This window comes from Natator depressus, chromosome 9, assembly GCF_965152275.1.
Source record: "Natator depressus isolate rNatDep1 chromosome 9, rNatDep2.hap1, whole genome shotgun sequence".
Taxonomy (NCBI): Eukaryota; Metazoa; Chordata; order Testudines; family Cheloniidae; genus Natator; species Natator depressus.
This window is the reverse complement of record NC_134242.1, coordinates 74,355,889-74,382,766: the sequence shown is the minus strand read 5'-3', so window position 1 is coordinate 74,382,766 and position 26,878 is coordinate 74,355,889. Positions and strand designations below refer to the sequence as shown.

Sequence of the window (26,878 nt, the reverse complement as noted above, 5' to 3'; positions counted from 1 at the left end):
TTTCACAACCACTTCAATTCATATAGACAGTTTGTTAGAGAAACAACACACCTTTTTTCATATAGAGGCATGACAGCTAGAACTCAGGCATGCTAGGGAAAGGTTAGCCATTTAAATGGGCAAGGTAAACAAGACCCAGGGCTAACTTGCTCTCCCCGTCACTAGCTTATAAACTCACACCTGAGAATACAGAGTCACTCATGGGTGGGGAGACCAAGACCAGGTTCTAAATAGGAGGGTAGGGATAGGCCCAAAATCCTTTTCTAACACACTTGGAGTTGAAAATGATCTTCTTAAATCCTGAAAAAAGGCTGTTCCCTAGATATTTGCTGGCTTTTACAGTAACCAGACAAAAACCAGACCACATGTAAGCAGGTGCAACCCCCAAAGACATTTTCCAGTGTTTGTAAATGGTCAGGAAAATGATTGAAAGTAGTAAAGGAGTGTAACTTGCACTGATTTGACATTCAGGGAGCATGATTCTCCACTGCCCTGCACCACATGGAGTCACTGACATCTGTGCAAAGTCAAGGAGGGGTGTTTGACAACCACTTTGCACAGGTGGAAGGGACCCCACAATGGAGTGGAGAATCAGGCCTCTTGATACTGGGATTTAATCCTGGAGCCCATATAGGCTGATCAGACAGCAAGTGTGAAAAATGGGAACGGGAGTGGGGGATAATAGGAAACTATATAAGAAAAAGCCCCAAATATTAGGACTGTCCCTATAAAATTGGGACATCTGGTCACCCTAAGCTTGTAGCTACCATGCAGTCTCTTTTCTCTTTTAGGGATGCTTTTTATAACTTTTAATCTTAAATTAAAGATGCTTTTAATGTTAAATTAATGTACAAAGTATTCACAAGCATAGCACATTTTTGAGAAGAAAGGTGGCACCTAGAATTTGTGAACGCTGCTTCGTAGGGTGTCTGTTTACAAACCACTAAAGCAACCAGAAATACCTTTGTGGTTAAAACTTGACCTGACATTTAATAGGCTCATCAACAAATTACTTAAATTGGATACTCAGTGATTATCAACAAGACATGGCAGGATGTGCTTTATTGGCTATTAATACATGACTAGATTTGCTGTTAATGACTGAGTGCCATAAATGCACCTGGAAGCACATTTATTGGTCAATTATGCACACCCTTGAGTGTTTTACTATGAGAAAATGGTTTCCTTTGTTTAAAATGTTTGTTTTCAATGAAATGAAGAAAGCATTCTGAATTATTTGGACTCCCCTTGTTTGAAAACAGCTCATGGCAGGAGGGTGACAAACAATGACAGTAACAATCATTAAAGTACCTAACAAACTGCTCTGGTGTTCCAAGAATAGGCAGTAAACCTCAAATTCTCTATTTACTTATCACATTACCGGAAAGGGTTTAATGTTGTAAACAGAAAGAGCAAAGAAGAGATGACACCAAAATCAGCCCTGTAATAATTAGGTGCAATTCCCATTGACTTCAAAGAGCGCCAGGCCAACATTCATGCAGGGTTGAATTTCATTAAACATTTGGTCTCTGGCTCACCTATTTACAATATTTAGGGTATGTTTGCGCTTGGAGCTAAGGGTGCAATTCCCAGCTCAAGGAGACATACTCACACTAGCTCTCATCAAGCTACCATGCTAAAAATAGTAGTGTAGCCATGGTAACTCAGGCAGGGGCTTGGGCTAGCACCCCTGAGTGCATCCCCATGGGGGCCTGGTGGGTTTGTACTTGGGGTGGCAAGCCCCTCTCGCTCATGTTTCTTTTCTTTTCTGTAAGAACGTTTGTAGCTCGGTTTTTTTGGCAACCTGAGGACCCTAAACCTGAGAATAAAGCTCTTGTGAAAAGGTCTTTGTGGCGAGAAGTTTTTGATCTTATTGGAGCAGCTGGGCCCTCTCCACCAGGTTCCAGGCCCCCATCCCACTTGTAGAGCCACTCTGATTCTCTCGCTGATGCTGCACTAAATCAGGAATAACTCTACTGAAGCCAGCAGAGTAGAGTCACACTGGCATAAGTTGGAGGAGGTCTGAAAAGTGAAGAAAAATGAAGCAATTGAGAGGGTGATAGCAGCCCCCAGGACACCAATATTTTGCCATTCTTTAAACAAGTTAGAATTTTCTGCTATCTGTTTGTTATGGTGCTTATCCAAAAGGAGAAATATTTTGGCCCAAATAGTTAATCGTATGCTACGTCTTCAACCAAACAGACCCTGAGTTAATTTAAGGGACATAAATGATAATTGACTGTATGACTGGAAAATGTATTTATTACTAACCAATCCTACTTAAAGATGGCACTTGAAATTAATTTGAGTGTGAATTACTGGCTGCGTTTGGCTCTGGTCTAGTTGTGAAATAAGTTTCTATGTAGCATTTTTTCAAACTAAAAGTATTATTGTCAGTTAGATAGAACATTAAAAATGAAAACTGGAGTCCTTGTCATTATCTACTCTTCTTGGCCTTAATTCCCAGGTGCTCCTGGAGCTGGGAATACATCATGGACACAGTTCCAGTTAAGCATGTTCGCTATTCCTGAATATTCCAAGATTTCTTGTTTTCTCCAAATTGTTCCTCTGTGTGATAGAAATTGGTTATTGCTAGTTATCAGAGCGTGTGGGGAGGTGTTTGTATATTGTTGTTTTTAAAAAAAGAAAAGGAGTACTTGTGGCACCTTAGAGACTAACCAATTTATTTGAGCATGAGCTTTCGTGAGCTACAGCTCACTTCATCGGATGCATACTGTGGAAATTGCAGAATACATTATTATATACACAGACGCCATGAAACAATACCTCCTCCCACCCCACTCTCCTGTTGGTAATAGCTTATCTAAAGTGATCATCAAGGTGGGCCATTTCCAGCACAAATCCAGGTTTTCTCACCCTCCCCCCCCCCACAGACAAACTCACTCTCTTGCTGGTAATAGCCCATCCAAAGTGAGCACTCTCTTCACAATGTGTATGATAATCAAGGTGGGCCATTTCCTGCAGGAATCCAGGTTCTCTCACCCTCTCACCCCCCTCCAAAAACCACACACACAAACTCTCCTTACAACGTGCATGAAAATCAAGGTGGGCCATTTCCAGCACAAATGCAGGTTTTCTCATGCTCAAATAAATTGGTTAGTCTCTAAGGTGCCACAAGTACTCCTTTTCTTTTTGCGAATACAGACTAACATGGCTGTTACTCTGAAACCTGTTGTTTTTAAAGTTTATTTCCCAACAAATAAGGTGGATGATGTCTTTAAAACATTTTAAAAAAAAGCTGTAGTGATGTGAGGGGGTGGGGGAGAGAATTAATGACCCTCTTATGTTATCAGCTCTCAAACCAGCCATTAATCTTGAAGATTAATCTTCAAAAAATGAAATGTCCAGGTTCTCTGTTCTTGTTGCTTAATTATAGTCACTGTTTAGCGTTTAAGGGCCTGATTCTGATCTCATTTGTACAGGTTCCATTGGTGTAAATGGAGTAAGGCCTGATTCACACAGGTGTTAATGAAGTCAGAATCAGGCCCTAGAAGTTCAGAGCCACGTACATGTTTCTTTCTCAGTTTCTGTAACAGGGATATTGTCATTAATAGACCCACAGTTTGACCAACTGTAACTTTTTTCTTCTGTTTAATTGCAAATGATTATAAATTGCATCAATTGCTGTGGCACCTTTCATAAACTTCAAGTTCACATAGTATTAATCTCGATGAATTAGAGACTGCCAAATACACCAGTTTAAGGTAATTAATATATATATATAATAATATTTCATGTGCCCTGGCTGTTGGTTAAAACTAAATGCAGTTCAAAAGGTAACTGTAACTAAATTATTTAAATAAACCAGATTGCCAGTTTGCCCTTGAGAGAGTATTTATCACCCAGAAAATCCAATAATTAATTACTAATCAGAATGAATCAACTACTGTTTAAGTCAATTCCCAGGGTCAATTTCCACATTAGTATATTGATGAATATGAATTCTTGGACCTGTGCATTACTGTTAATATGAAACAAAGTGACTTTTAAAATATTTTTTTAAACTGCCATCAAAACAAATATGTTAATACACTGTATTGTACTATAATAGTTATTATTTATTAAATACTCAGTTAATACTTAGCTCTTATTCACTAACCTAATTTGTATATTTTAGGAACACCTCAGTGATGGCTATGTACATAAACTAAAACTCTGGGTAAAACCTCATTCTTGTTCTAAAAGGAACCCCAGTTTCAAGAATAGATCCTGACGTCACACAAGGTTGACAGTATCCAACAACGGATATTACCAAAAGATCAGTCTAATGTCTTATATATACGAGACCTACCAAACCATGGCCATTCAACACTATTTCCTGTCTCCTCCAAGTCAGACATAACTTGGATTCTTAAGTCTGGATTCTTAGCTATTCTGGGGCTAGTACCAGACAGATAGAAACCCAGTGGATCTGGCCAGTGGAGGAGCATAGTATATTACCAAATTCTTCCCTGCCCTATTCCTACTTATGTGTAATTTGTTCACAAATGTAATAGCCACTTCTTTCAAGCTGTTTCCTGCCATTATGAATGCTGTATAAGTTCTCTTCTTGCTTGCTAATTTCCCATCTTCTTTCCTGCTTTAATAGGGGTTCTTGTATTGACTTTCTTCGTGAACCGATTACATGTGAACACCGTTACCAGCAAGGATCAGTTTATTATAGCATATGGGGGTCTTAGAGGTGCCATCTGTTTCTCTCTGGTTTTCTTGCTCCCTGACTTCCCTAGAAAGAAGCTCTTCATTGCAGCCACAACTGTAGTTATTCTCTTCACTGTGTTTGTACAGGTAAGAATACTATCAATATGATAGAATGCCTACATCAGTCCAATTATTGCATAGTGCATGACAGTGTTTTTGTTTCAGATACATGGCTGATACTGACACTTTAGATTTAGTGTGGACTTTAATTGGACAAAAGAATTGAACATAAAGCTATCAGACCTTTCCTTGTATCAGGCATACAGAGGTTAGAATTCTTATTGAACGAGGTAGGAGTTGGGAGAATGTGTCTTATATTTGTGGTTGACAACAGTTGCTGAGTACCACTGTTAGGCCTTGTCTATGTGAGTCTTTTCCATGTTGACAAATTCCATCTTTGCACTGGTGTAGCTCTACCAGGGGTAATAATGATGAAAAGGTTAGTAGGAAAAAGCTAATGTAGATATGCCTTTAAAGCGAGGCCCTTAGGTATTTTACTAAGGAGCAGAATGAGTACCAAAGTAAAATACACTCTAGGATTTGATACCCGATTAAGGAGAAAAACAGGTGTTATGTTGGGTATTGTCACAGAGTTGCCATCTCAGAGCACCCCCTCCTGGCATGGGATGACCCTGCAGGAGCTTTTACCTCAGTTTCCTCTTCTCAGGGCTCCTCAAGAATACTTCTCAAACACACTCTGGACTATGAGATGGGTTAATTTATTAATATCAAATCACAAAATAAACATCAGTGCCATAACTCAAAAGGTTCTGGCTTCATTGTCTTTGGTGACCTGAGGCTCTTTGTCAGTCTCAGTTTTGCTTTAGGCTGGAGGGCTCTCATGCTTACCCCCTGGAGTACCCCACTAGAGTTCAAAAGCTCAAATGAAGCAATAACACAAACACCATCCATCCAACCTGGGCTTAATAAAAGCCTAACATTCCTCCTGGGCTTTTCCCAATTCCCTGCTTGTTGCAGGGCCGGATTAACCTTTTGTGAGCCTGGCGCTAAACATATTTGTGGGCCCCCATGGGAGCAGTTGAGCGTGATGTGGGGAGAATGGTCTCTGGAGCCAGGGGCTGACCAGGGGCCTGGCATGACAGGGGTGGCCCCGCTCCGCCGAGCCCAGTGCGGGGGCACTATTTATAAACCGGCAGTTGCCAGATGCACAATGGCCCGCCCAGTCCTGTGCTGCCAGCATGTCCCTTCCCCTCGGGGGTGGGCCCATGCCACGCCACACATAATCCCCCCCTGCCCAACACCGGAACACCCCCCCGATTCCCTATGGCCAGAGCCCCCCCGGCCTCGCTATGCCCAGAGCTCCCATCCACCACAAATGCACAGTGCCCTGCACACCACCACCCCTGCCCAGCACCCCACTGCCCACAGCCCTGCCACAACTGTCTAGCATCCCACACAGAGCCCCCACTCTCGAGTGCCTCAACACAGAGATTTTTCCTGCTTTCTCACAGCCCACCCCTACCCACGCCCTCCAGAGACCCACTCCCACACGCCCTGCCTCCCGGCTGCACTCACCGGCCCTCTGGGAGGTGACTGTGTCTGCCCGGCTGAGCTACCAGTGCAGCCAGGGCATGGAATCACTCCAGCCTCTTGGGAGTGGCGCGATCAGCCAGGCCAGGGCCTGCCCTGGCTGGGCTCCCTCAGAACCCACTTGGCTGGAGGGGCCCAGCCAAGCCCTCCACACTGCTCGCCCCCCTTAACTGGCCAAGACTGGCCAGGCTTCTGCAATAGTCCCAGGCGGCTCAGCTCCAGGGAGACAGGTGGAGCCCCACAGGTGATGAGAAGCAGAGACTTCCCGGAGCCGGAGGGGCACTGGGGTCTGGCCAGGAGGCAGAGAGAAGCCGGTGGGTGGGGCCAGGAGGTGGCGAGGAGCCCTCGGCCAGTCGGTGGGGAGGCTGAGAGGAGCAAGTGGTGGGCGGGGGAGGAGAGCCAATGGGCTCCCAGGCTTTCAGGGCACAATGCAAGCAGAGCAGGCTGGGGCCCCTTCTGAGCATGGGCCCAGTTCCATGGCGCCACTGGTGCCATTGTAAACCTGGCACTGGCTTGTTATACAGGACAGGGGCCACAGGGGCACTTCCCAGGGCTCTCTCTTGCTCCAGCGGCTCCTTCTCCCATTCCCCAGGCCATCCAGCTAGTGGCCTGTCTCCCTATTCTCATGGAGCACCTGCAGAGCTTTCTGCTCTCTCCATTCATTCTCTCAGGCAGCGAAAGCCCCACATCTGCTCTCTCTGCCCTCACTCACCCAGACTCCTCTGCTCTAGGGCCCAGGTGCCCTCTCTTAAGCCATCTGAGCATCAGCTGACTGTCACAGGTGCACTAGCCTCTTCCCTCTTAAAAGGCCAGTGCTGTCCTGTGACAGGCATATTTGGATTTGTAGTAAGATGGAACTTTAGTTAAACCCTCGTCCAGACAAGGTCAATTCTCACTACACCAGGGGAGAGAACAAAGGAACGGAAGCATTCTAAACCCACTTAACACTAAGGGCAAGATTTTTAAAAGTAACTAGTGATTTTGAACATCTCAGTTTTTGGCATGAGACAACTTAAAGGGGCCTGATTTTGAGTGGGTGGTACTGATTTTGAGAGGCTCAGTACCTTCTGAAAATCAGGTCTCTTTATGATACACACAACAACTGGGGCAATCAAAATCACTAGTCACTGGAAAATCTTGGCTTTAGTCTATATGTCAGAGATAGCTTCGCATACATACAAAAAGGGAGGTGTTAGCACTTTATGATGTTTCATTGAAAGAAGGCCCTGCCCTTGTGATAACTTTAAATTGCCATATTGTCTTGCGTTGAAAAAGGATTGGGGTGTGTAGCTAGTTAGATAACTAAGAAAAATCAGACACAAACAAAATAATGGTTCATTATAGTCCAGTTCATGGAAAGAGTGGATTTTTAAGGGGTTTATTATTCCTCAAGAATAATATGACAAATAAGATGATACCACACACGTTAGCCAAATGCTCTTGTCTTACAGACCAAGGTGGCTCGAATATATTATCTTACTAGTAAGATAAAAAGATCGAAACTTTGCCAACCAAGCTGAGTTTGGAAGCATTCTGACTTTATCTAGATGTTTTGTAATGATAAGAAATGGAATTATGAAAAAGGATCCAGTGAGCTAACAGCACAATTGTTAATCTCTGTATCTCACAAATGATGTAATTTTTCATAGATGCTTCTGATTAAGGTTCAAAATTTGTTTCCATGTTTACTTAAAGTGAGGTAAATTAGAGAATCTGCCACTAGTTGCCATGCACTGAAGTTAGTCCTGCTTCTGTTCCTGAAAATCTGTGGATATCTGCTTTATAGCTGTGGATATCTGCATTTGCGGACCATGTTTGTGGATCCTGGATGGATGCAGATCCAAATTTTATATCTAGAGCTCTGCAAATCTGTGGATATCCACGTACTTTGTTTGCGGATTGCGGATCGGATGCAGATACAAATTTTGTATCCAGGCAGGGCTCTACCTATTTAAATCAATGGAGGTTTTGTTATAGACTGGAATAGAATGGGGATCGGGTCCCTAGAATTTTAAGAGTAATTAAATGGCCCTTCTGTTAAACAGGGGTGCTGGAACAATTTGTATAGCATATATTGGTAAAGCCTGTATATAATGAAAACCATTTCAAGCCAGGGAGTGTGGCAGCACTCCCCACACCCCAAGTTCCAGCACGTCTGCTGTTAAATGATTAAATTTTACATTGGGATTCTAATGGCAATCTTTTTTAAAATGTTAGTTTCAAAATACTTCTATCTATATGAAATTTCTTGCTTATATGATTCTGTTTCAATATATGTTGGTCTCTCTTTTTTACAATGTCCCACTTTTATTTTAAAATGATGACTAATTCCCCTTTCTTATATGTAAATGAAGGTGAAAGATTTCCCATCATTTTAGTGTATGCTAATACTGAAGGTCATTAAGACCTACTTTGATTGTGGGGTCCGTTTATAACTTGTGTGCTTCCCTTTAAGGAAAAATGAACATCTCTTGGCATTCAAGTGCCATCTAGTGGTTAAAATATTGCTAGACACTTTTAGTTTGCTAACGATTTTGGCCCTGATTCTCTGCTGTCCTGCACCCTGTGTTGTCATCATGCTGCAGCAGCAGTGACTCCATGGTTGCATCAAGGTTCCTGATTAAAGCCCAGATTTCATACCTCCCTAAAATGCACTTGCACAGTTAGTTCATCTTGAAAACTGGTATGTCAGGTCAGGGCCCAAGATGAGTTTGTGGTACAAATTTGGGATTATCTGGTCAGGGAATTCCCAGAACTGTCCTGTTTTTAAAAGTACAGGGTTAGGTTTAGGGCCTTTATTTCCGCGTAAATGCTTGTGGGAAGCACATGATGCTGATACTCTTGTTTCCTGGAATGAAATTAGCCTTATCTTCTCACCTTCCCCCGTTCCATTGGTAGAGTTGGATGAGCAAAGCAGCACAGTAGATCCCAGGGCAGTTCTGCTGCATGTATCTATATGGGGCAAGATTCAGAAGGTCAGTGAAAGGGGTGGCACCATTTCACACAGCTCCATGGGGGTTTCTTGCACCTGTGTGCACAAGCTCCATACAGATTTACCAATCCAATGGCTGCCCTCCTCCCCGCACCCACTTCCCATCCTGTAGAGGGTCTGAAGCAGCTGTTGAGGCTTCTGAAGCCACATTTAGAGGTGCACAGTAGCTTCACTGCTGATCCACACCCAGTGGGAGAGAATTTCTTCCACATGTACCCCAGCACACTGCTCATGCTCAGGCTGCATACGAGGTAAAGATTCACACTGGTATGTTTTACAATTAACCCCACACAGCAAAGCTTCTGTGCCTCCTCATATTTGATACGATCAATTGGGCAAAACCAGTAATGATCTTGATATACCAATGTGACTGGGCCTGGAGTTGAGTCAGACAGGCAGCCAGATCTCTATTGTGGAACATAATTTTCAATCCTATCTGGCAGACTGAATGGAGTGAGTGGAGGCCAGGGGGTGGGAAAAGGGGAATTGGGTTTAGGTTGACAAGTTTTAAGATGCAAATGTGGGTTAGAAATTGAAAAGATCTGGTCACTTGGCAGGACCGCTCCTGCAGAGAGACTGAGTCCCTGACAAAGGTTGCTCTAAGGCAGCGGTTCCATTCCGCAGAAGCTTCATAAAATAATTCTCAGGATGGTGGAAGGGCTTTTGTGTAACCTCAGAGCTCAAATGATGATGTCATCTCCATGCTAAAGGGTGGGACTCCCCTGTGGGTATGTGTCAATAGAATGACCCTTTGACCTTGAGTCATTCAGCAGAAACTTAGTATTCATGAAGACTAGCTTGATTCAGATTCTTGGTACCTGTGGCATCATGTAGCAGAGACAGCCAAAAGAATCAGAAACATTTAAACTTGCTTAGAGAAACAACAACCTTGACATGCCCCAGCATAGAAAAAAATATAAAAACGATAGATCAGATATTAAAGAAAACCTTTTAAAAACCACCGAGTGTAAATTGATCCCATACCCTATGAAGTCAATGGGAGTGTTACCAGTTACATCAGTGGATGCAGAACTGGGCCTGGAATGATTACTTCAGTGTCCCAGCATTCTTCATAATGCATTTCACCTTGGATGGAAGGGGGAAGAAAGAAATGATTTGTTAAAAAATAACATTCACGGTGCTGTTGTTTTTAAAGCTTTTTCTTTATTGATGTATGTCAGCAGCTTGTATTAATAACGGTGCAAATCCTGACCTCAGGGAGAGCTTTTGTGTGAGTAAAGACTGAATAAAAATGGCAGGGCATAGTGTAGTTGGTCTTGATGCTGGTGCAGAGGGGTAAAGGGATGTGCAAGGAATCTTGAGGGAACACAAATTGCTTCTTTCTCTTGGAAAGCCCCAGCTGATTATCTGGCAATGCCTTTACTAGACCCAAAACATTATATGTAAGCAGTTAGGTGTGGCCATGCATGGTTATAGCCCTGCAGTATATAACCCAATCATAATGTCTATTTTGGTCTGTCTGAACCTGTGGCAAGTGCATCCTCCTCATTCCTAAATTTACACAGCAGGAGTGATCAATAATTTTGTGAAGTTTTTTGGGCAATTGAAAGATGCTCGGTGCTCCCAGACTGGCCTGATGTATGCCACTTGCACCATAAACTCCTCAAAAGAGCCTTTGGTTTGTCTTGAATGCCACAAAGGAGCTTCACTGTTTTTTCTCTCAATGTCCTTTAAAAACTAAATGCCATGTTCTCCATTTATAGTTCACTCTCTCTGCCTATTCAGATCGTGACCTCCCTGGTGAAATTGCTAAGGAGGAACTGTTAAATTGTGAAGGTTTTTGTTTTGGGTTTTTTGTGTGATGTGGACACTTGTCCACTAGCAACTGGATTGACACCAGTAATACATTTCACACAGGTTATATACAGCCATCAATCAGTACGAAGGCCATGATCCAGCAAGTTTATCCATGTGGCTGCAGGAGTCTCCCTCCCCTCAACCCCCCGCCAGAACTCTGTTGAAGTCAATGGGGCTCTGCACAAGCACAGGGGCCTGCTCGTATAAAACAACACTCAGGATCAGAGCCATAGAAATCTCTTTCTGTGTATGTGAGAAGTTGGGAGTCATGGTCACAGAACTCAGTACTGTCAGTTTAAAATGAAAACAAACCCAGCTGATTATCCAGCAAAAGACAAGAGGCCAAATTACATAGGCGCTGCTTAATCTGCAATCTGTGTTATTTCTAAATTTGTAAGATTTATATTATTTACACTGAATGTTGATGAATTCTGTATTGACATTAGTGGTTAAAATGACACATTAATTGTTCTTGCAATTAAAGCTGTCCTCCGTGCCAACTCTTGTGACATTCAAGAGAGCATCAATGACTGTATCATTTCTGCTGCAGGCGTAGCATAGGAAAGCCATTTCTTAAAGTGGCAAACTTAAGAGATATAATGGATTGTAATCACAGCAGAACGTCAGAATTTCTCATTCATGAGGCCATGGAAAGATTTTTTTTAAACTTTTTTCCCCTTCCCTCACCAGTTAGAGTCATAGATAAATCTAAGATGCTGACAGTAAAGATTAATAACAGATGACACAGTAAATCAAAAAGTTAACGAACCCAGGACCCTCTTCACAACAGGCAAACACTTAGCTTGGCTCTGCAGGATGTGGAGTCCCTTCTGCAAGGTGCTCAGCACTGTCATCCGTTAACCTGTTTAAATTTTGACTAGACCTCTTTCTACAAGACAAGCTAGTGCTCACACGGAAGTTTTAGGCTTTACAGCTGCATGAAATTTGTCGTTGGAATACTTTATTCACCAAAACAGGAAGTTTCAGGGTGACCAAAACTGTTTAATGGATTTAGGTTGAATTTGGCAAATAGTTTTGGCTGAATGAAAAATGAAAAAATGCATTTTTTTTTTAAATCACAATTAACTGTTTTGATATTTTTGAAATATCATGCTTTGATTATTCATTTGGAAATGACATTTTCTTTCTAAATTTAGCTAGATTTGTTTGAATTATTTGCAAAGGGTAAAAAAAAACCCACCAGAAAATGTAACATAGTAGAATGAAAAAAAATATTTTTGCATCAAACAAAATATTTTGTTTATCCTGAAATGTTTTTTAAAAAAATTCTTTAGGTGAGAAAAAAATAAAAAAATCAGTTTCAATTAGACTCCAAATGTTTCCCCCCCCCCCACCAGATTTTTTCAGTTTGGCCACCAAACTGAAAAAAATCAATTAATTGTGGCTTTTTAATAGACTTGAGGCAGAAATTACTGGGTGAGGTTCTGTGACCTGTATAATGCAAGAGGAAATGCAAGTCCCTCTGGCCTTAAAATCTATGACTATGTGACAGGACTGGAATCGTTAACATAGCTTGTCTATTGGTAAATAAAGTTTTTGGGCTGCAAACAGGTACAGAGTTTTTCACAGGCAGTGGCTTCACATATTGAAAAGAGCAAAAGAACTGAGGAGAGAGGCTGGCCCAAAGAACTCTTCTCCCTGGAAACAAGTCAGGATTCAGTGCCTCAGGAGCTGCGTTGCTATGCTAATTTTGTGTTGACGTGGGTGATGCTGTTCAACAGCAAATTTTCAGCACAGGATAAAAGATATATAACTAGAAAACGTGCTGGTCCTTTGGAAAGTTGCTGTGTTGTGAAGAAAGCCTGATTTGTGTGTGTGTCATTATGCTGCAGGGAATGACCATCCGTCCTCTCGTTGACTTATTAGATGTGAAGAGAAAAAGAGAAAGTGCGCCCACGGTGGGAGAACAGATTCACATCCGGGTAAGTGGCTCAGCAATTTATGCCTAGTCAAAGGGTGGGTGTGATTGCAGCATTTCAATTTGGTTTGCTAATAAGCCCTGATCCTGCCAAGCAATTTGGCTGTGAGGACCCTTCAGCCCTTGCAGAGTCCTATTTAGTTCAGCTGGGGTTTCTGAATGCGGATTCCTTTCAGGCTCAGGGTCATATGAAGGTAGTAAGCTCTGCTATTCTTTATTTGTATTGCAGTAGCACACAGGGACCTGATCAGGGTGCCATTGTGCTAGATGCTGTACCTTCCCCAAAGAGTTTACAGTCTAACCTAACCTGGTCCTTTCTGCCTGTCTGGAAGGGATCAAGGAGGCAATGGGGGTGGGGGTGGGCGCTTTCCTAGTTGGGGGAATGACCCGGCATTGGTGCCCTGTGCACCAGGCACTAGCCCCAGCTCTGGACCTAGTGGTAAGAAGTTAGCATATAGGCTTAGTTGTAGTTCTGTTTTTTGTGTTTCTGTGGGGGTTCTGGCTGGCCACTAATAATCACCACATGCTAGAAGGACACCCTGCAAAAGAAAAGAGCTGACACCAAAGGAAAACACAGCCCCAAACATGGTCAGAGCTCTGAGTTGCGGGGACTGGCTGGGACATGATAGCAAGTCGAGTGGTAATGTATATGGATATATTCATATACATGGCAATTACATCTCTCAGCTTCGATCCCTCAGCAGCAGCCTGCTCCAAAGCCCGCTGAAGTCACTGAAAAGACTCTCATTTGATTCATGCCACAGAAGTAAGAGCAATTAATCCTCTTCTTGGGATGAAGATACTCCTGGTACAAAGAAGGGCTCCCGTGTAGTAATTTTCCATGTCCAGCATTTGTTGTAAGTCGGCTTTAGCCCACATAAGCACAGATATTCACCCACACACACAAAAATATACATTGGAAATGCCCACTTTACAGGCTTTGCAAACATAGGCTGGGCAGGGGCTGAGAAGTCCCTTCACCTGGTTTATGCAGAACAGCTACCACGCTGTTTGCTACCCTGCTTCTATGCACAGGTTCTGCACAAATAGCCCGCAAAGAGTTGTCACGTGAGCCCCAGAGCAAGGCCGGGCCCTGAGGAAGTGGTAAATCTAATTGGATGTTAATTTGTAGCTTCAAATTGCAAGGGATTATCACACTCGAAAAACCAAATGTACATCGTTTCCCTAACACAGCAGTACAGAGTTCTAAACTAATTTAATTTGGTGGACTTGGCTCACTTCCTATTTGAGGTTAAGTATCAGCCATTTCTATGAGCCTTTATGTAATTGGAAAACTTTATTTAGTGTGTTTCAATATTGGTAGATCTGAGTTGGTGTAATATTAACAGTTTCTAAAATGTGAGAGGTGAAAGCACTACAATTATAAAGATAACCTCCCTGAGGTCACTTTTAAACAGCTACACGAACAAGAGAGGACATAGTCAAGCAGCAGATCAGTGGCAGAGTCCTCAGTAGACCCCAAATGTTTACACTCCCAGGACAGTTCCTTTATCTACTGCATCTAGGACAAAATGGGATACATCCTCAGCTGTGACAAATTTCAGCTCAGAGCAGCTGTAGGGAATGGGGAGGAGACTATGGTGGCTTTACACTTGGCCCAATCTCAGGGCTGGTTTAAGTTCCCATGGGGTTGTTATGCCAGCTGGGGATTGCTCGAATGAAGTGTGCTTTGGACAAGCTCCCTACTACCTCTGATATGCCCTCACACTAAGGGGCCAGGTAGGGGCGATGTAGAACTGGCTACACCAGCTACGCGGACAAAGGATTCCAGCTTGCCAAGGGACTGCTCAGCTGCCCGTTTAGCATAGTTTAGAGTACCTTTGTACCACTGCAACAGCCAGAGAGTCTGCAGTGTGGGCCAGAATCTAGCGCACTGTGTCTTACATATCACAACAAATAGGAAGTTTAAACATCATTTGGAATCTAGTCCATTTAAAAACCTGAGTCGGTAGCAATTCCAGGTAGTACCCTTGTTTCTGAGTCTCACTGCCAATACTGATGGTATTACAAACACAAATGAAACAAATCGGGGAACTGGTCTACAAGGAAAACAGCTCGTGAAAGTACACAAAATGCTGCCAAACTCGCCCATGAAACAAACTGGAGAGGCTTTGTTTTTTCTCTGGTTGTGGCAGTGGGATATTTTACTAGGCAGTGTCCTTGAAGCATTTTGTCAAAGGTAAAGTATTAGTTATGAATAGAATTTTTTTATGGCAAAGCATTTTTACCTGAGTACTAATTCCTAAGGACAGGTTTCAGAGTAACAGCCGTGTTAGTCTGTATTCGCAAAAAGAAAAGGAGGACTTGTGGCACCTTAGAGACTAACCAATTTATTTGAGCATGAGCTTTCGTGAGCTACAGCTCACTTCATCGGATGCATACTGTGGAAATTGCAGAAGACATTATATACACAGACACCATGAAACAATACCTCCTCCCACCCCACTCTCCTGCTGGTAATAGCTTATCTAAAGTGATCATCAAGTTGGGCCATTTCCAGCACAAATCCAGGTTTTCTCACCCTCCGCCCCCCCACAGACAAACTCACTCTCTTGCTGGTAATAGCCCATCAAAAGTGACCACTGTCTTCACAATGTGTATGATAATCAAGGTGGGCCATTTCCTGCAGAAATCCAGGTTCTCTCACCCCCTCACCCCCCTCCAAAAAGCCACACACACAAACTCACTCTCCTGCTGGTAATAGCCTATCCAAAGTGACCACTCTCCTTACAACCTTTCTCTTTTTGACAACAACAAACAACAACAACAAATAAAATGAAAACACAGGTGTTTGCTCTGAAAGCACTTGTAGGAAACAGGCTTGGCATTTTCCCAATTAGTATGTATTACAGGGCTTTGTCTAAGGTTAATGGAACAGTTCAATAGGCTGCAGAGGCTTTTCCTATAGCAAACAGGAACCACTTCCTTCTTTTGTTAGAGCATGAATGGTAAATCATCTCTAAAGATGTGTTTATTGGGTAATGTGAGCTGAAAATAGCTATGTGCTAATTAAGTAGACACGGTAACGGTACAGGTAGCTAGAAAGCAGGCACTCAGGAACCCAGAGGAAGCTTTCTTCCTTTAATTTATTTCTTCAGAGGGGATAATTGTAATGCTCTGCCTGGGATCCTTTTTTACCATTTTGACTGAAAGACACAATTTAGGATTTTTAAAACGAAATATTTGCAGTGTTAGTGGTATAACAAGCGGGCCTAATTCTGCAGTCCTTAGACAGCCTGAACTTTTGCATGCAAGAATGGAAATGGATACCCATAAATATGAGTAGATGTGCCGATCTGCTGCCTTGGTGGATCAGTGACCGCCCTGTGACAGTGGCTCCGAGTGAACTTCACTCCATCAGCAATGGTGATGCACAGTCACAAATGGAGAGCTTCCTATTCCTGCCTTGCTGGCTTGGCCTGGCTGCCCCGGCATCTTCCCATTGTTCACCTTTTTCACTAAAAGCTTCCCCTGCAGGCTGTCCACCCTTCATGTTGCAGCATGCTCTCCCCCACCTCCACTTTTCCTTCCCCACCAATCCCTATTTCTTGCTGTTTCCTAGCTGCCAGCTCTCCCTAGTTCTAACTCCCCACAGGCCAGCACCCTTTGAGAAAGAACTGCCACTCCCTCTTGACAGCCTGCCCACTCCTCCCCTCCCAACACCTTTCTAGCCAATGTACAGAATGTCTTGTAGCCACCCTACACTGGGGATCAGTTGCCTGTCAGCACCATACTGCTGGTGCTGTACAAATAATAATAATTAATACCTTCCTGTTAATGATTCTGGCTTCTGATCCTTGCTGACCTGAAGGCAGAAAGTGTAAAGACGGGCCAGAGATGTAGTATCTGTTGACATCCCCTAAGATATAATGGGTATATGATTCACCCAATTCACTTACTTATCCAAAAATCCTGGGGGGAGGTGTTATACCAATAAAATAAAAACCAGCAGGATCTTATTAAAGGGGAAAAGGCAAAATGCCACATTTATTGTGAATACAGAAAGAATCATAGTAAGCAGTTAGTTATAGCTATAACATTCCATTCAATTTCATATTTATTCACATATTCATTCATACACACACACACACACACAGAGGTTCTGCAAGGTTGTTATCATAGTTACCAGCCTTAGAGTTGCTCATGCCAAGCCACTGGCCAGGTGGCCTGGACATGAGGAGGGAGCAGGGCCTTGTCAGATGCTCATCTGATGCTCCTGGAAGTTGGTTTGCAGAATCAGACCCCAAAGTTCTCACTTTCTAGAGTCCATTTTTATAGGAGTTTCTTCCTATGCCAGTCTATGGGAATTGCTTCATCATGCTGTTGCTGAATCAATCAGCAGATAGCACACTCCTGACGGCTCCGTGCTGCCAGATGTTATCTTGTTCTTTGGTTCTCCCATTCTTGAGGCTGTTGGGTGGATTCCAGTCTGCCCCCTGGGGGTCCTCTGGTTATTTCCACTTGACGCCTTCTTCAGCCGTTGGACACTGGATTCTTAGGCTGGCACCTCCCTGATCATTCAGTTATTGTCCACACCAAGCATCCATCCACATACATCCTCTATCTCTATTTTAATCACAATTGTTAACAAAGCGAGATGAATACAACAAAAGGGCGGGGAGTCTCTGGGTGCTGTTTCTGTTGTTACAGAGTATTGCTTTGAGTCTCTCTCTGTGTGAGTAGTTGTTGTTACAAAGAATTGCTCTGAGAACAGATTCTGTCTTAGAATGTACTAACACAATTAGCAGCTTGCAAGTATCACACATGGAGGGAGAGAAACAGTACCGAAAACCAAGAGACTTCTTAATTAGAATTTAAAGTATGGGGAATCAAACTCATTTGTGACTTTAATACAGAACTTCTTTAATATGATCCAACAGAGGTGGGGTTGGGTATTTGTTACTCAAACTAAACTCAGCCTGGGAGACCAAGTATTGTCTCATTAGCATTTACTACCACTAGCTAAAGGGAAAAATGAAGCCCTATAAATGTAATAGGAGAGAAATGAAAAGGAAAACTTCTGTGGCATCAAATGTCATGGACTCCCGTTCCCAAACCATCTTTTAAAGGTCCTGGTTTGATGGGCAAAAAAAATGTGCCTCTCAGGTGTGTTAGCGCAATTGAGTTAGTTTAATGTGACAGGGTTTGTCTAGAATTACCAGGGGATTGAAGTACGGTGCTTGATCCACTGACTGTCGATATAGCAGGTCTAGTGAAAACCTGCAAAATTGACCGCCGATCGCTCTCTCATCGACTCCAGTACTCCCCCTGACCGAGAAGATATAAGGTAAGTCGATGGAGGGTTTCTCCCGTCGACCCAGTGTGGTGTAGACACCGCAGCAAGTCTACCTAAGTACGTCAACTCCAGCTATGTCAGTGGCCCATCAGGGTAATCTAATTGCGGACTGCAAGACTTTTTGCTGATGTTGACCGTCCACAGGCATGGCCCCCCACCACTCCCAGTGGCTGTGATTCACCATTCCTGGTCAATGGGAGCTGCGGGAAGCGGCGGGCTGCAGGGACGTGCTGTCTGCCGCTTCCCACAGCTCTCATTGGCTGGGAACAAAGAACCTGCCTGCGGATGGTCAACGTGAGCAAAACGTCTTGTGGCCTCCAATCAGATTACCCTGATGGGCCTCATGCGGCCCGTGGTTGCAGATTGCCCACCATTGAACTACGTTATTCACGTAGCTGGAATTGTGTAACTTAGGTCAACTTAGCTCTGTAGTGTAGACCTGCGCTGAGAAGCCCCTGCGCTGAGAAGCCCCAGTAAGGTGCAGTCTGACACATCTGAAGCCATGTTAGGTTGCTGTGTTGTAGCCTCAGGGGAAGTCAAAGATTGGAGGAGGCTGGTTTAGCGAGCACTGTCACATGATTAACACCTACTTGCTGAAAGCTTAGCATATCTCTGTGTGCAAAAGGAGATTTCTCTAATTAGAGCTGGTTGAAGCCGCACAGGAACAATTGTATGATGGGGGTAATGAACAGTGGCCTAGCAGAGTCTGCTGCCTGTTGTACTGGTGACAACAGCGGGGGAGGCAATTTGGGACATTCAGGAGACTTTTTAAGGTTGAAAATTTCCCTGTTCAGAATATTTAACATAGAAATAAGCCGCTTGCGTTAAAGACGCAATGTAGTCATTGATTTTATTTAGCAGCATAGGGGTATTTATTATTCCAGGAGAAGCTCCAGCCCTGTGTAGTCAGCACCTATGCACCAAATATGTCTTTCTCCTGAAACACGTTGCTCTCCAAACATTCAGTATGAACTTCCAGTGTTTTTCAAGTTGCACTATGCAGGGCATGCAAGGCATTGGCCAACCTGCATGTATCTTAAAAAACATGTAACATAAAAATCATGTCCCTCAGTGATTATTCTCTGCTTGCGCACACTTGAAAGAAAGAAGCCAAATCACTCATATTCTAGAACCAAGGAATAAGCATGGATGATTGAATGGGGAATTATGCAGACAGCTCCTGTTCTTGTTTACTGTTTACTGTACCTAGCTGAAAATGTCCTCCATTTTGTCTGCTGGCTTTTGATATTATCCAGCAGAGTTTGTCATATATGCAATAATAAACCAGTGTATAGCAAAATCCTCTCTTCTGTTTAGTTCTTGGATCATTTGCTGGCTGGCATAGAAGATATATCTGGACACTGGGGACAGTATTACTGGAAAGACAAGTAAGGATTTGCCAAAAATACAACTATGTACATGTTTGAAAAAAAAGAGTCTGGTTTCTGTTTCTGTACGGTTCCACCGGGGATAGCTGAGCTTCATTCATCCATGTGTCATAAAGCAGATGACAGCCACGAACAAAGAGGGACAGCTTTTCTTTTCTTTCCTTAAGCTCAAAAGGTGGGACCAAATCAGAACAGACTGTCCCTGTTCCTTGTCCCGTCCTCCCCCAATTTGGATGTCATACATGGTGGTACTTCACTGACAGAGGGCTCTTTTCTTCTCTTCCCAAAACCTTTCCCCTCAGTCGAAACAAAAGCATGGAGATGTAAATGAAGGGCCCAGGTGTCATGTCAACACCCTACATAACACTTGTTGCTTCAAGGATTGGTCTGTTGGCACGTTCCTGTGTTGTGCTGATTAGAACCCTGATCCTGCAAACACACACATACTTAACTCGCCACATTTGAGTAACCCCATTGACTCTGAAGGGGTTACGCACATGCGTAACATTAAGCACATCTGTAACAGTTTTCAGGGCAGGAGCTATAGCCCTTCCTTTCCAGGGAACCAGCCCTTCCCGATATGGTGCACTGGTCTGATATAGCAGGGACTCTACCAAAGGGCTTTCACCACTTGGGCTCTTTCATACACTGGTGAGACAAAGTTGGGACAAGCGACAAAAAATCATATTTCTCATTTACTTTGGTTTTAAATGGTCCAAATAACAAAGAGGGACTAGCGTGCACCAAAGTAAAGACTAAAATGGTATCCTGAACCAGGGTTTACCTCACTAGAAATAGCTAAATCTTAGACTATTGATGTCCTTCCAGTTTGCTCAGTATCTCTTGGTTTGGCTATTTGTATTATTTTTGTTTCTTCTTTATTTTAATTTTATATATATGGGTGTTTCATGGCCACTTTTTTTGCTATATTACTGGGAATGTGGGGACACAGACTGTAGCTCATTTTTGATCCTTTTAAGAATTTTAGTTTTGGTTTTAATGGACCATGCATTTCCTTTAAAAATAAAAACTAAAGGCAAAGACAGAAAACATGGGATGCCCTATCCAGATTTGGAGATCCAGTATTTGACATACTCAAGTGCAATATGAAAGAATTAACCATAGCAGAGTCACTACTATGCTATTTTAGCACCGCTAGTCATGCGATAAAATGTAAAGATATGTGTTTTAATGAGGAGGTACAAATACAGCGGTATTCTTAGTAGGGCTGTCAAGCGATTAAAACATTAATCTCGATTAATCACGCGATTAAAAAAAATCAATTGCGATTAATCGCATGGTTAACTGTGCTGTTAAACAATAGTAGAATATAATGTATTTAAATATTTTTGGATGTTTCTGATATTTTCAAATATATTGATTTCAGTTACAACACAGAATACAAAGTGTACCATGCTCAGTTTATATTTATTTTTCATTACAAATATTTGCACTGTAAAAAACAAAAGAAATAGTATTTTTCAATTAACCTAATACAAATACTGTGGTGCAATCTCTTTATCATGAAAGTTGAACTCACAAATGTAGAATTATGTATAAAAAATAACTGCATTCAAAAATTAAAAAATGAAAAACGTTAGCCCCTGCAAGTCCACTCAGTCCTACTTCAGCCAATTGCTCAGACAAACAGGTTTGGTTACAATTTGCAGGAGATAATGCTGGCTACGTCTTGTTTACAATGTCACCTGAAAGTGAGAACAGGTGTTCGCATGGCACTGTTGTAGCCAGCGTCCCAAGGTATTTAAGTGCCAGAAGCCCTAAAGATTCAGACATCCTTCATGCTTCAGCCACCATTCCAGAGGACATGCGTCCATGCGGCTGATTTACAAAAAACTGTGTACAAAAAAGTATAACGATCCAAAGCAGAGTGGACCGACGCATGTTCATTTTCATCATCTGAGTCAGATGCCACCAGCAGAAGGTTGATTTTCTTTTTCGGTGGTTCGAGTTCTGTAGTTTCCGCATCGGAGTGTTGCTCTTTTAAGACATATGAAAGCAATCTCCACACCTCGTCCCTCTCAGATTTTGGAAGGCACTTCAGATTCCTAAACCTTGGGTCGAGTGCTGTAACAATCCTTAGAAATCTCATATTGGTACCTTCTTTTCGTTTTGTCAAATCTGCTGTGAAAGCGTTCTTAAAACAAACATGTGCTGGGTCATCATCCGAGACTGCTATAAGATGAAATGTATGGCAGAATGCAGGTAAAACAGAACTGGAGACATACAATTCTCCCCCGAAGGAGTTCAGTCACAAATTTAATCAACACATTATTTTTTTAACAAGCATCATCAGCGTGGAAGCATGTCCTCTGGAATGGTGGCTGAAGCATGAAGGGGAATACAAATGTTTAGTATATCTGGCATGTAAATACCTTGCAACGCTGGCTACAAAAGTGCCATGCGAACACCTGTTCTCACTTTCAGATGACATTGTAAATAAGAAGCAGGCAGCAGTATCTCTCGTAAATATAAACAAACTTGTTTGTTTTAACGATTGGCTGAACAAGAAATAGGACTGAGTGGACTTGTAGGCTCTAAAGTTTTACATTGTTTTGGTTTTGAGTGCAGCTATGTAACAAAAAAATCTACATTTGTATATTTGACTTTCACGATAAAGAGATTGCACTACAGTACTTAAATGAGGTGAATTGAAAAATACTATTTCTTTTGTTTATCATTTTTACAGTGCAAATATTTGCAATTAAAAATAATAATATAAAGTGAGCACTGTATACTTTGTATTCTGTGTTGTAATAGAAATCAATATGTTTGAAAATATAGAAGAACATCCAAAAATATTGAATAATTTTCAATTGGTATTCTGTTGTTTAATAGTACGATTAATCGCAATTAATTTTTTTGAGTTAATCGCGTGAGTTAGCTGCCGTTAATTGACAGCCCTAATTATTACCATTATTGTTTGTTATTTGTTATTAGTTATCTTTTATCACTTCATATTAGGCATCTGTACAGTTGCATTTGTTGAACCTGCAGCTGTTCTTTACATTTAAAGTTTAATTATATTTACTCCTCCTTCCTTTCGCTTGTCCAACTCTCCTCTTTCCTGCCAGTGCTCCTGCTGTATGTCATCCTTGTGTTTAGATCAGTGAAGGGTTATGAATCTGAAAATGTAGCTTTTCCTTGTTTTTCTGGTAAATAACGTAAGATCAATGCTGGTTGGAACAGTGATTGAAGACTGTTGTGTTACTTTGAGGTATTGAAAAATCATGGACCATCCACTGAGATTTTCATAACAAAAATGCCAAATTTTCATTAAACATGAGGTAAATTGTATATACATGTGCATTTTGTTTTTGTAAAGAAAAAGACCTTTAAAGTGCACTGGTAATAATTTACCATGTTTTACTATTTGCTCTACAAACATGCACACCTAATTTCATGGTAAGGATTCTTGTATGTGTAATCTGACAGATCCTTCTTTTGTTAAGAATGACTGTTTTTGGAATGACCACTAGAGGGTGTTGAAAACGCTGTCTGCTAAGCAACTCAGGACTGGCTCTTTCTGAATGTACAGTAGTACCTAGGCTAAATTGCTGGCTAGAGAGAGACACATGATGCCAAACAATGGTCAAACTTGAGTATCTGTACAGGTATGTGAAGTGAACTAGATCTCCTTCAAGTACTGAGCTGGGAGTTGCTTCGAGAGGGGATTCTGGAAGCTGCTGGATTGATCCCAGTCACTTCTGTTTGATCGAATGTAATAAGCAACGGTAATGGAGTTCACAATCATTTTGGCCCTTCGGAGGCATTTTATTGCATTACAAATTGCATTCTGAGAAGCTCTAACTTGCTTCATGTGCCACATTATAGAATTAATATAGAGCACAACCCTGTGCTCTTTGCACACCCACAAAGCAAGGTGGGCCGGACGGGCTCTTGACCCACTAGTTGCTGGAAAGCAGATGTCTAAAGGAACAACAGCCAATCTGCCAGAACCAGTTCTGGGTCTTGGGGAGGAAAGAATGAGACAGTGCAATTTTGTTCAAACAAAGGTTCAGCACAGCAGTGTTTCATTTTTGTTTTCTTCAAGTCATGAGCATCATCACAGTATCAGTACAGCAGTGTTTGTTTGTTTTTTGTTCCTGAACAGACTGGAATATTTCAACAGCAAGTATCTTCAGAAGTTCTTACTCCGAGAGTATGACCAGCCAAAATCAAGTATTGTGCTGCTCTACGAAAAGCTAGAGAGGAAACATGCCATTGAGCTAGTAGAAGCAGGGCAGTTAATTCATGAGCCGTCCCATACATCTTTGCTGTAAGTGTTTTCCTAGCCTGGTGTAATGACACAAATAGTACTTCAGAAAGGCTGATGGGAGGTTGATTCCCTGCTTGGGAGTCCTGACTGCAGGTGGGCTGTGTCCCTGCTTGTAACACAGACATTAGCATGTTTGTGGCATTAGGTAAAATATAAATGACTAAATATTTTTTTAAATTGTAAAATTTGGTTGACATTTTCTTGTTTAACCATTTGAACCAGATTCAGTCAATCCATGTTTGATTTATCCATACTGTGAGATAGGGCCCTTGAAAGATTAAAGTGCTAGCCAATCCCCTGGCACATAATGGTTGTACAATAACTTTATATCAGAACCCTTTAAAATCCTAATGGAAATTGTGGTATGATTTGGAGTAGCTGGGTCACCAGATCTGATTAGTTGTCTGCTTGGGGTGTTAACGCAGATAATCTCGCTTACAGTGTGGAGGAGGCATAACCTGGAGGCAGGGAATGGGACATGGGCAAGGGACCCTCACACAGATCAAATCTTAAAGCAGCATTTTCTGCAGCTCAACCTTTTGCAGCTGCAGCAGCTGCAGAGTGACTAAGCAGCGCAGCTTGTGGGCAGATGATAAGGGGGCCAGGTTGACCATGTTTCCATGCAGATGCCTCTGCATCCATTGGACGAGGACTAACCTTCCCTTCCGAATGGATACTCAGGATCTGTGGGGTTGGGAGTCTGCACCCGCACATAGCCCACCCTGCCTGGAGGGAACAGTTACTTGGAAACCTGGCAGAGTTCCCTGCTCCCTTCGCCCCTCCTTGCTGGCTGCTCTGTGAGAAGAGATGGTGTAGCCCAGACAGATAAGCTCTCAGTCTCTACTCCTGGCAGGGGTATGTGTGTAACTCCCAGTGAGTTGTGCTGAGGTTGGACCTGAACAATCAACACTTACACGCATTTGGTGGCAAACTTTAAAATCATTGAAAAATTATGGAGAAAATAATGGCAAGTTTGGGCAATTATGTCAGAAATTAAAGTAACATGACTCTGATCCCATCTCCCCCTGACATTTCTGCTCTTTCATGGTTCTTGCTGTTCACCAATCCAATCTCCTTGTATTAGCCTATCTACTCAACAAACAAGCTGCTGATTTTAACTTCAGCTTCATTAAGTGCCTTTGCAATTTATCTCATTCACTACGCACTGATGAAGAACCCTGGTGTTTTCTTTGCAGTGACAGCCACAGGTCTGCCACAATGGTCAAAGAATCGGACTCTCTGAATCCAGATGTGCTGGAAAATATACAGAAAATATTGGCAAGGAACCTATACAAAATAAGGAGAACAGTAAGGTTTTTCCACTCAAGCTACAGTACAGTAGTTACATGAATTGTAAAATATTATTAGTATGATTCTCAGCAGCATGCACAGATATTGGGATTATTTAGATGTGCTACTAAAGGTCTCCCTCTATGGAGAGCGAATAGTTGACTAAGCAAAGTGAAGACTAACACCCAACTTGTTCCTCTGTTTGTCTGTCTGTAATGTGGTAACTTTAGCTCTGTCCATCCTCCCCATACAATTTAAAAATGCTGACACCCTGAAAGAGAGAGAGAGAGAGAGAGAATGGTGGGGGAAGAGGGATTGCATGTGCATGCAGAGCCCCTGGCAGGGCGGGAGGATGGGGGACTATGGTTTGGGGGCAAGGGAGGTAAAGAGAGGAAAGGGGGAATGAGAGGGCATACAGAGCCCCCGGCATGGGGTAGGAGACTGTGGTATGGGGGAAGGAGGGCATGGGGGACACATAGCCCTTGGCATATGGCAAAGGGGCAATGGAGAGGCACACAGAGATCCTGTCATAGGGGGAGGGGAAAATAGGGGGCCATACAGAACCCCTGGTATGGGGAGGGGGCGATGGAGGGATAAGGTGTTGGGTTTCAGGGAGTCCCTGAAAGAGAAGGGGATGGGAGGGTGGTTCACATAGTCGTTGGGGGAGAGGGGACTGGAGTGATGCAGGGAGCTCCTGGTGTGTGCAAAGAGTTCGGCCAATAGCAGCAACAGGTGTTTGACCCTATAGTAATAATTAAATGAAAAATGTTTTAAAGCTATTCAACAGTTTTGCCATGAAATGTTTACCCTTGGGTGCATAGGAAATCCTGCTGTTTGCAGAACAATTGCACTATGCTATGCTATACTATAGTATACTATACTATCTAAGCACTGTTTATATGGTGGTATGTGGAGCTTTATCTCTTAAACGCAACTAAAGCCTTTGCTTTCTTGGCTTAGGCATGAAATGCCAAATCATTAGGAATGTGGCTAATATGGGTATCTTGGCACAGAGCTACCACCTTTTGTCTTGCTGCTGTGCTAAGAGATGCAACAAGATAAGGCTTTTGGGGAAACATTAAAAAGTGGGCGCAAAAGAATCCAGGTCTGGTTTTTGCTACCAGTCTGAAGCTGGAGTATGGCCAGTGTAGCCAACAGAGATACTCCAGGTCTACACCAGGGGAAGTGAGAGCAGAATTTGGCCATAGAAGTTTACACCTGGGAAATTTATTTTTGTGATGTTACATATGGTGCTGACCCAAAGCCCATTAAATGGAAAAACTCCCATTGACTTCAGTGGGAGCTGGATCTATATGATTTATGATTTATGTGAGCAGGTGCCAGCATATAACAGGCATACGCTTCCTGGAGAAAGTGGGACAGCAGAGCAGGCAAAGGAGATCCTGATTCTCAGACACAGGAGCCTTCGAATCCATATGAACAGAAGTGACTCTGATCACTTTAGGAAGGAGGTATGGAGGGCTGGGAAATCTTTTAATTGTAAAGAGGCATGATGCATGATTCCTTTTCACTCTCTTGTATATTCAGTGGTGAGGAGTCTCATACT

General features: G+C 42.6%; 1 protein-coding gene across 1 annotated transcript in view; it reads left to right on the top strand.

Annotated features, from left to right (window-relative positions):
* The window catches only part of LOC141993227 (sodium/hydrogen exchanger 2-like), a 64,184-nt gene that overhangs the window by 20,135 nt on the left and 17,171 nt on the right, over positions 1–26,878 (top strand). Inside the window, exons 5-10 of the mRNA XM_074962655.1 lie at positions 4,610–4,806; positions 12,934–13,023; positions 19,654–19,724; positions 23,857–24,021; positions 25,218–25,329; positions 26,649–26,783. Of these exons, the coding sequence (XP_074818756.1) occupies positions 4,610–4,806; positions 12,934–13,023; positions 19,654–19,724; positions 23,857–24,021; positions 25,218–25,329; positions 26,649–26,783 (770 nt within the window). The remainder of the gene's footprint in view (positions 1–4,609; positions 4,807–12,933; positions 13,024–19,653; positions 19,725–23,856; positions 24,022–25,217; positions 25,330–26,648; positions 26,784–26,878) is intronic.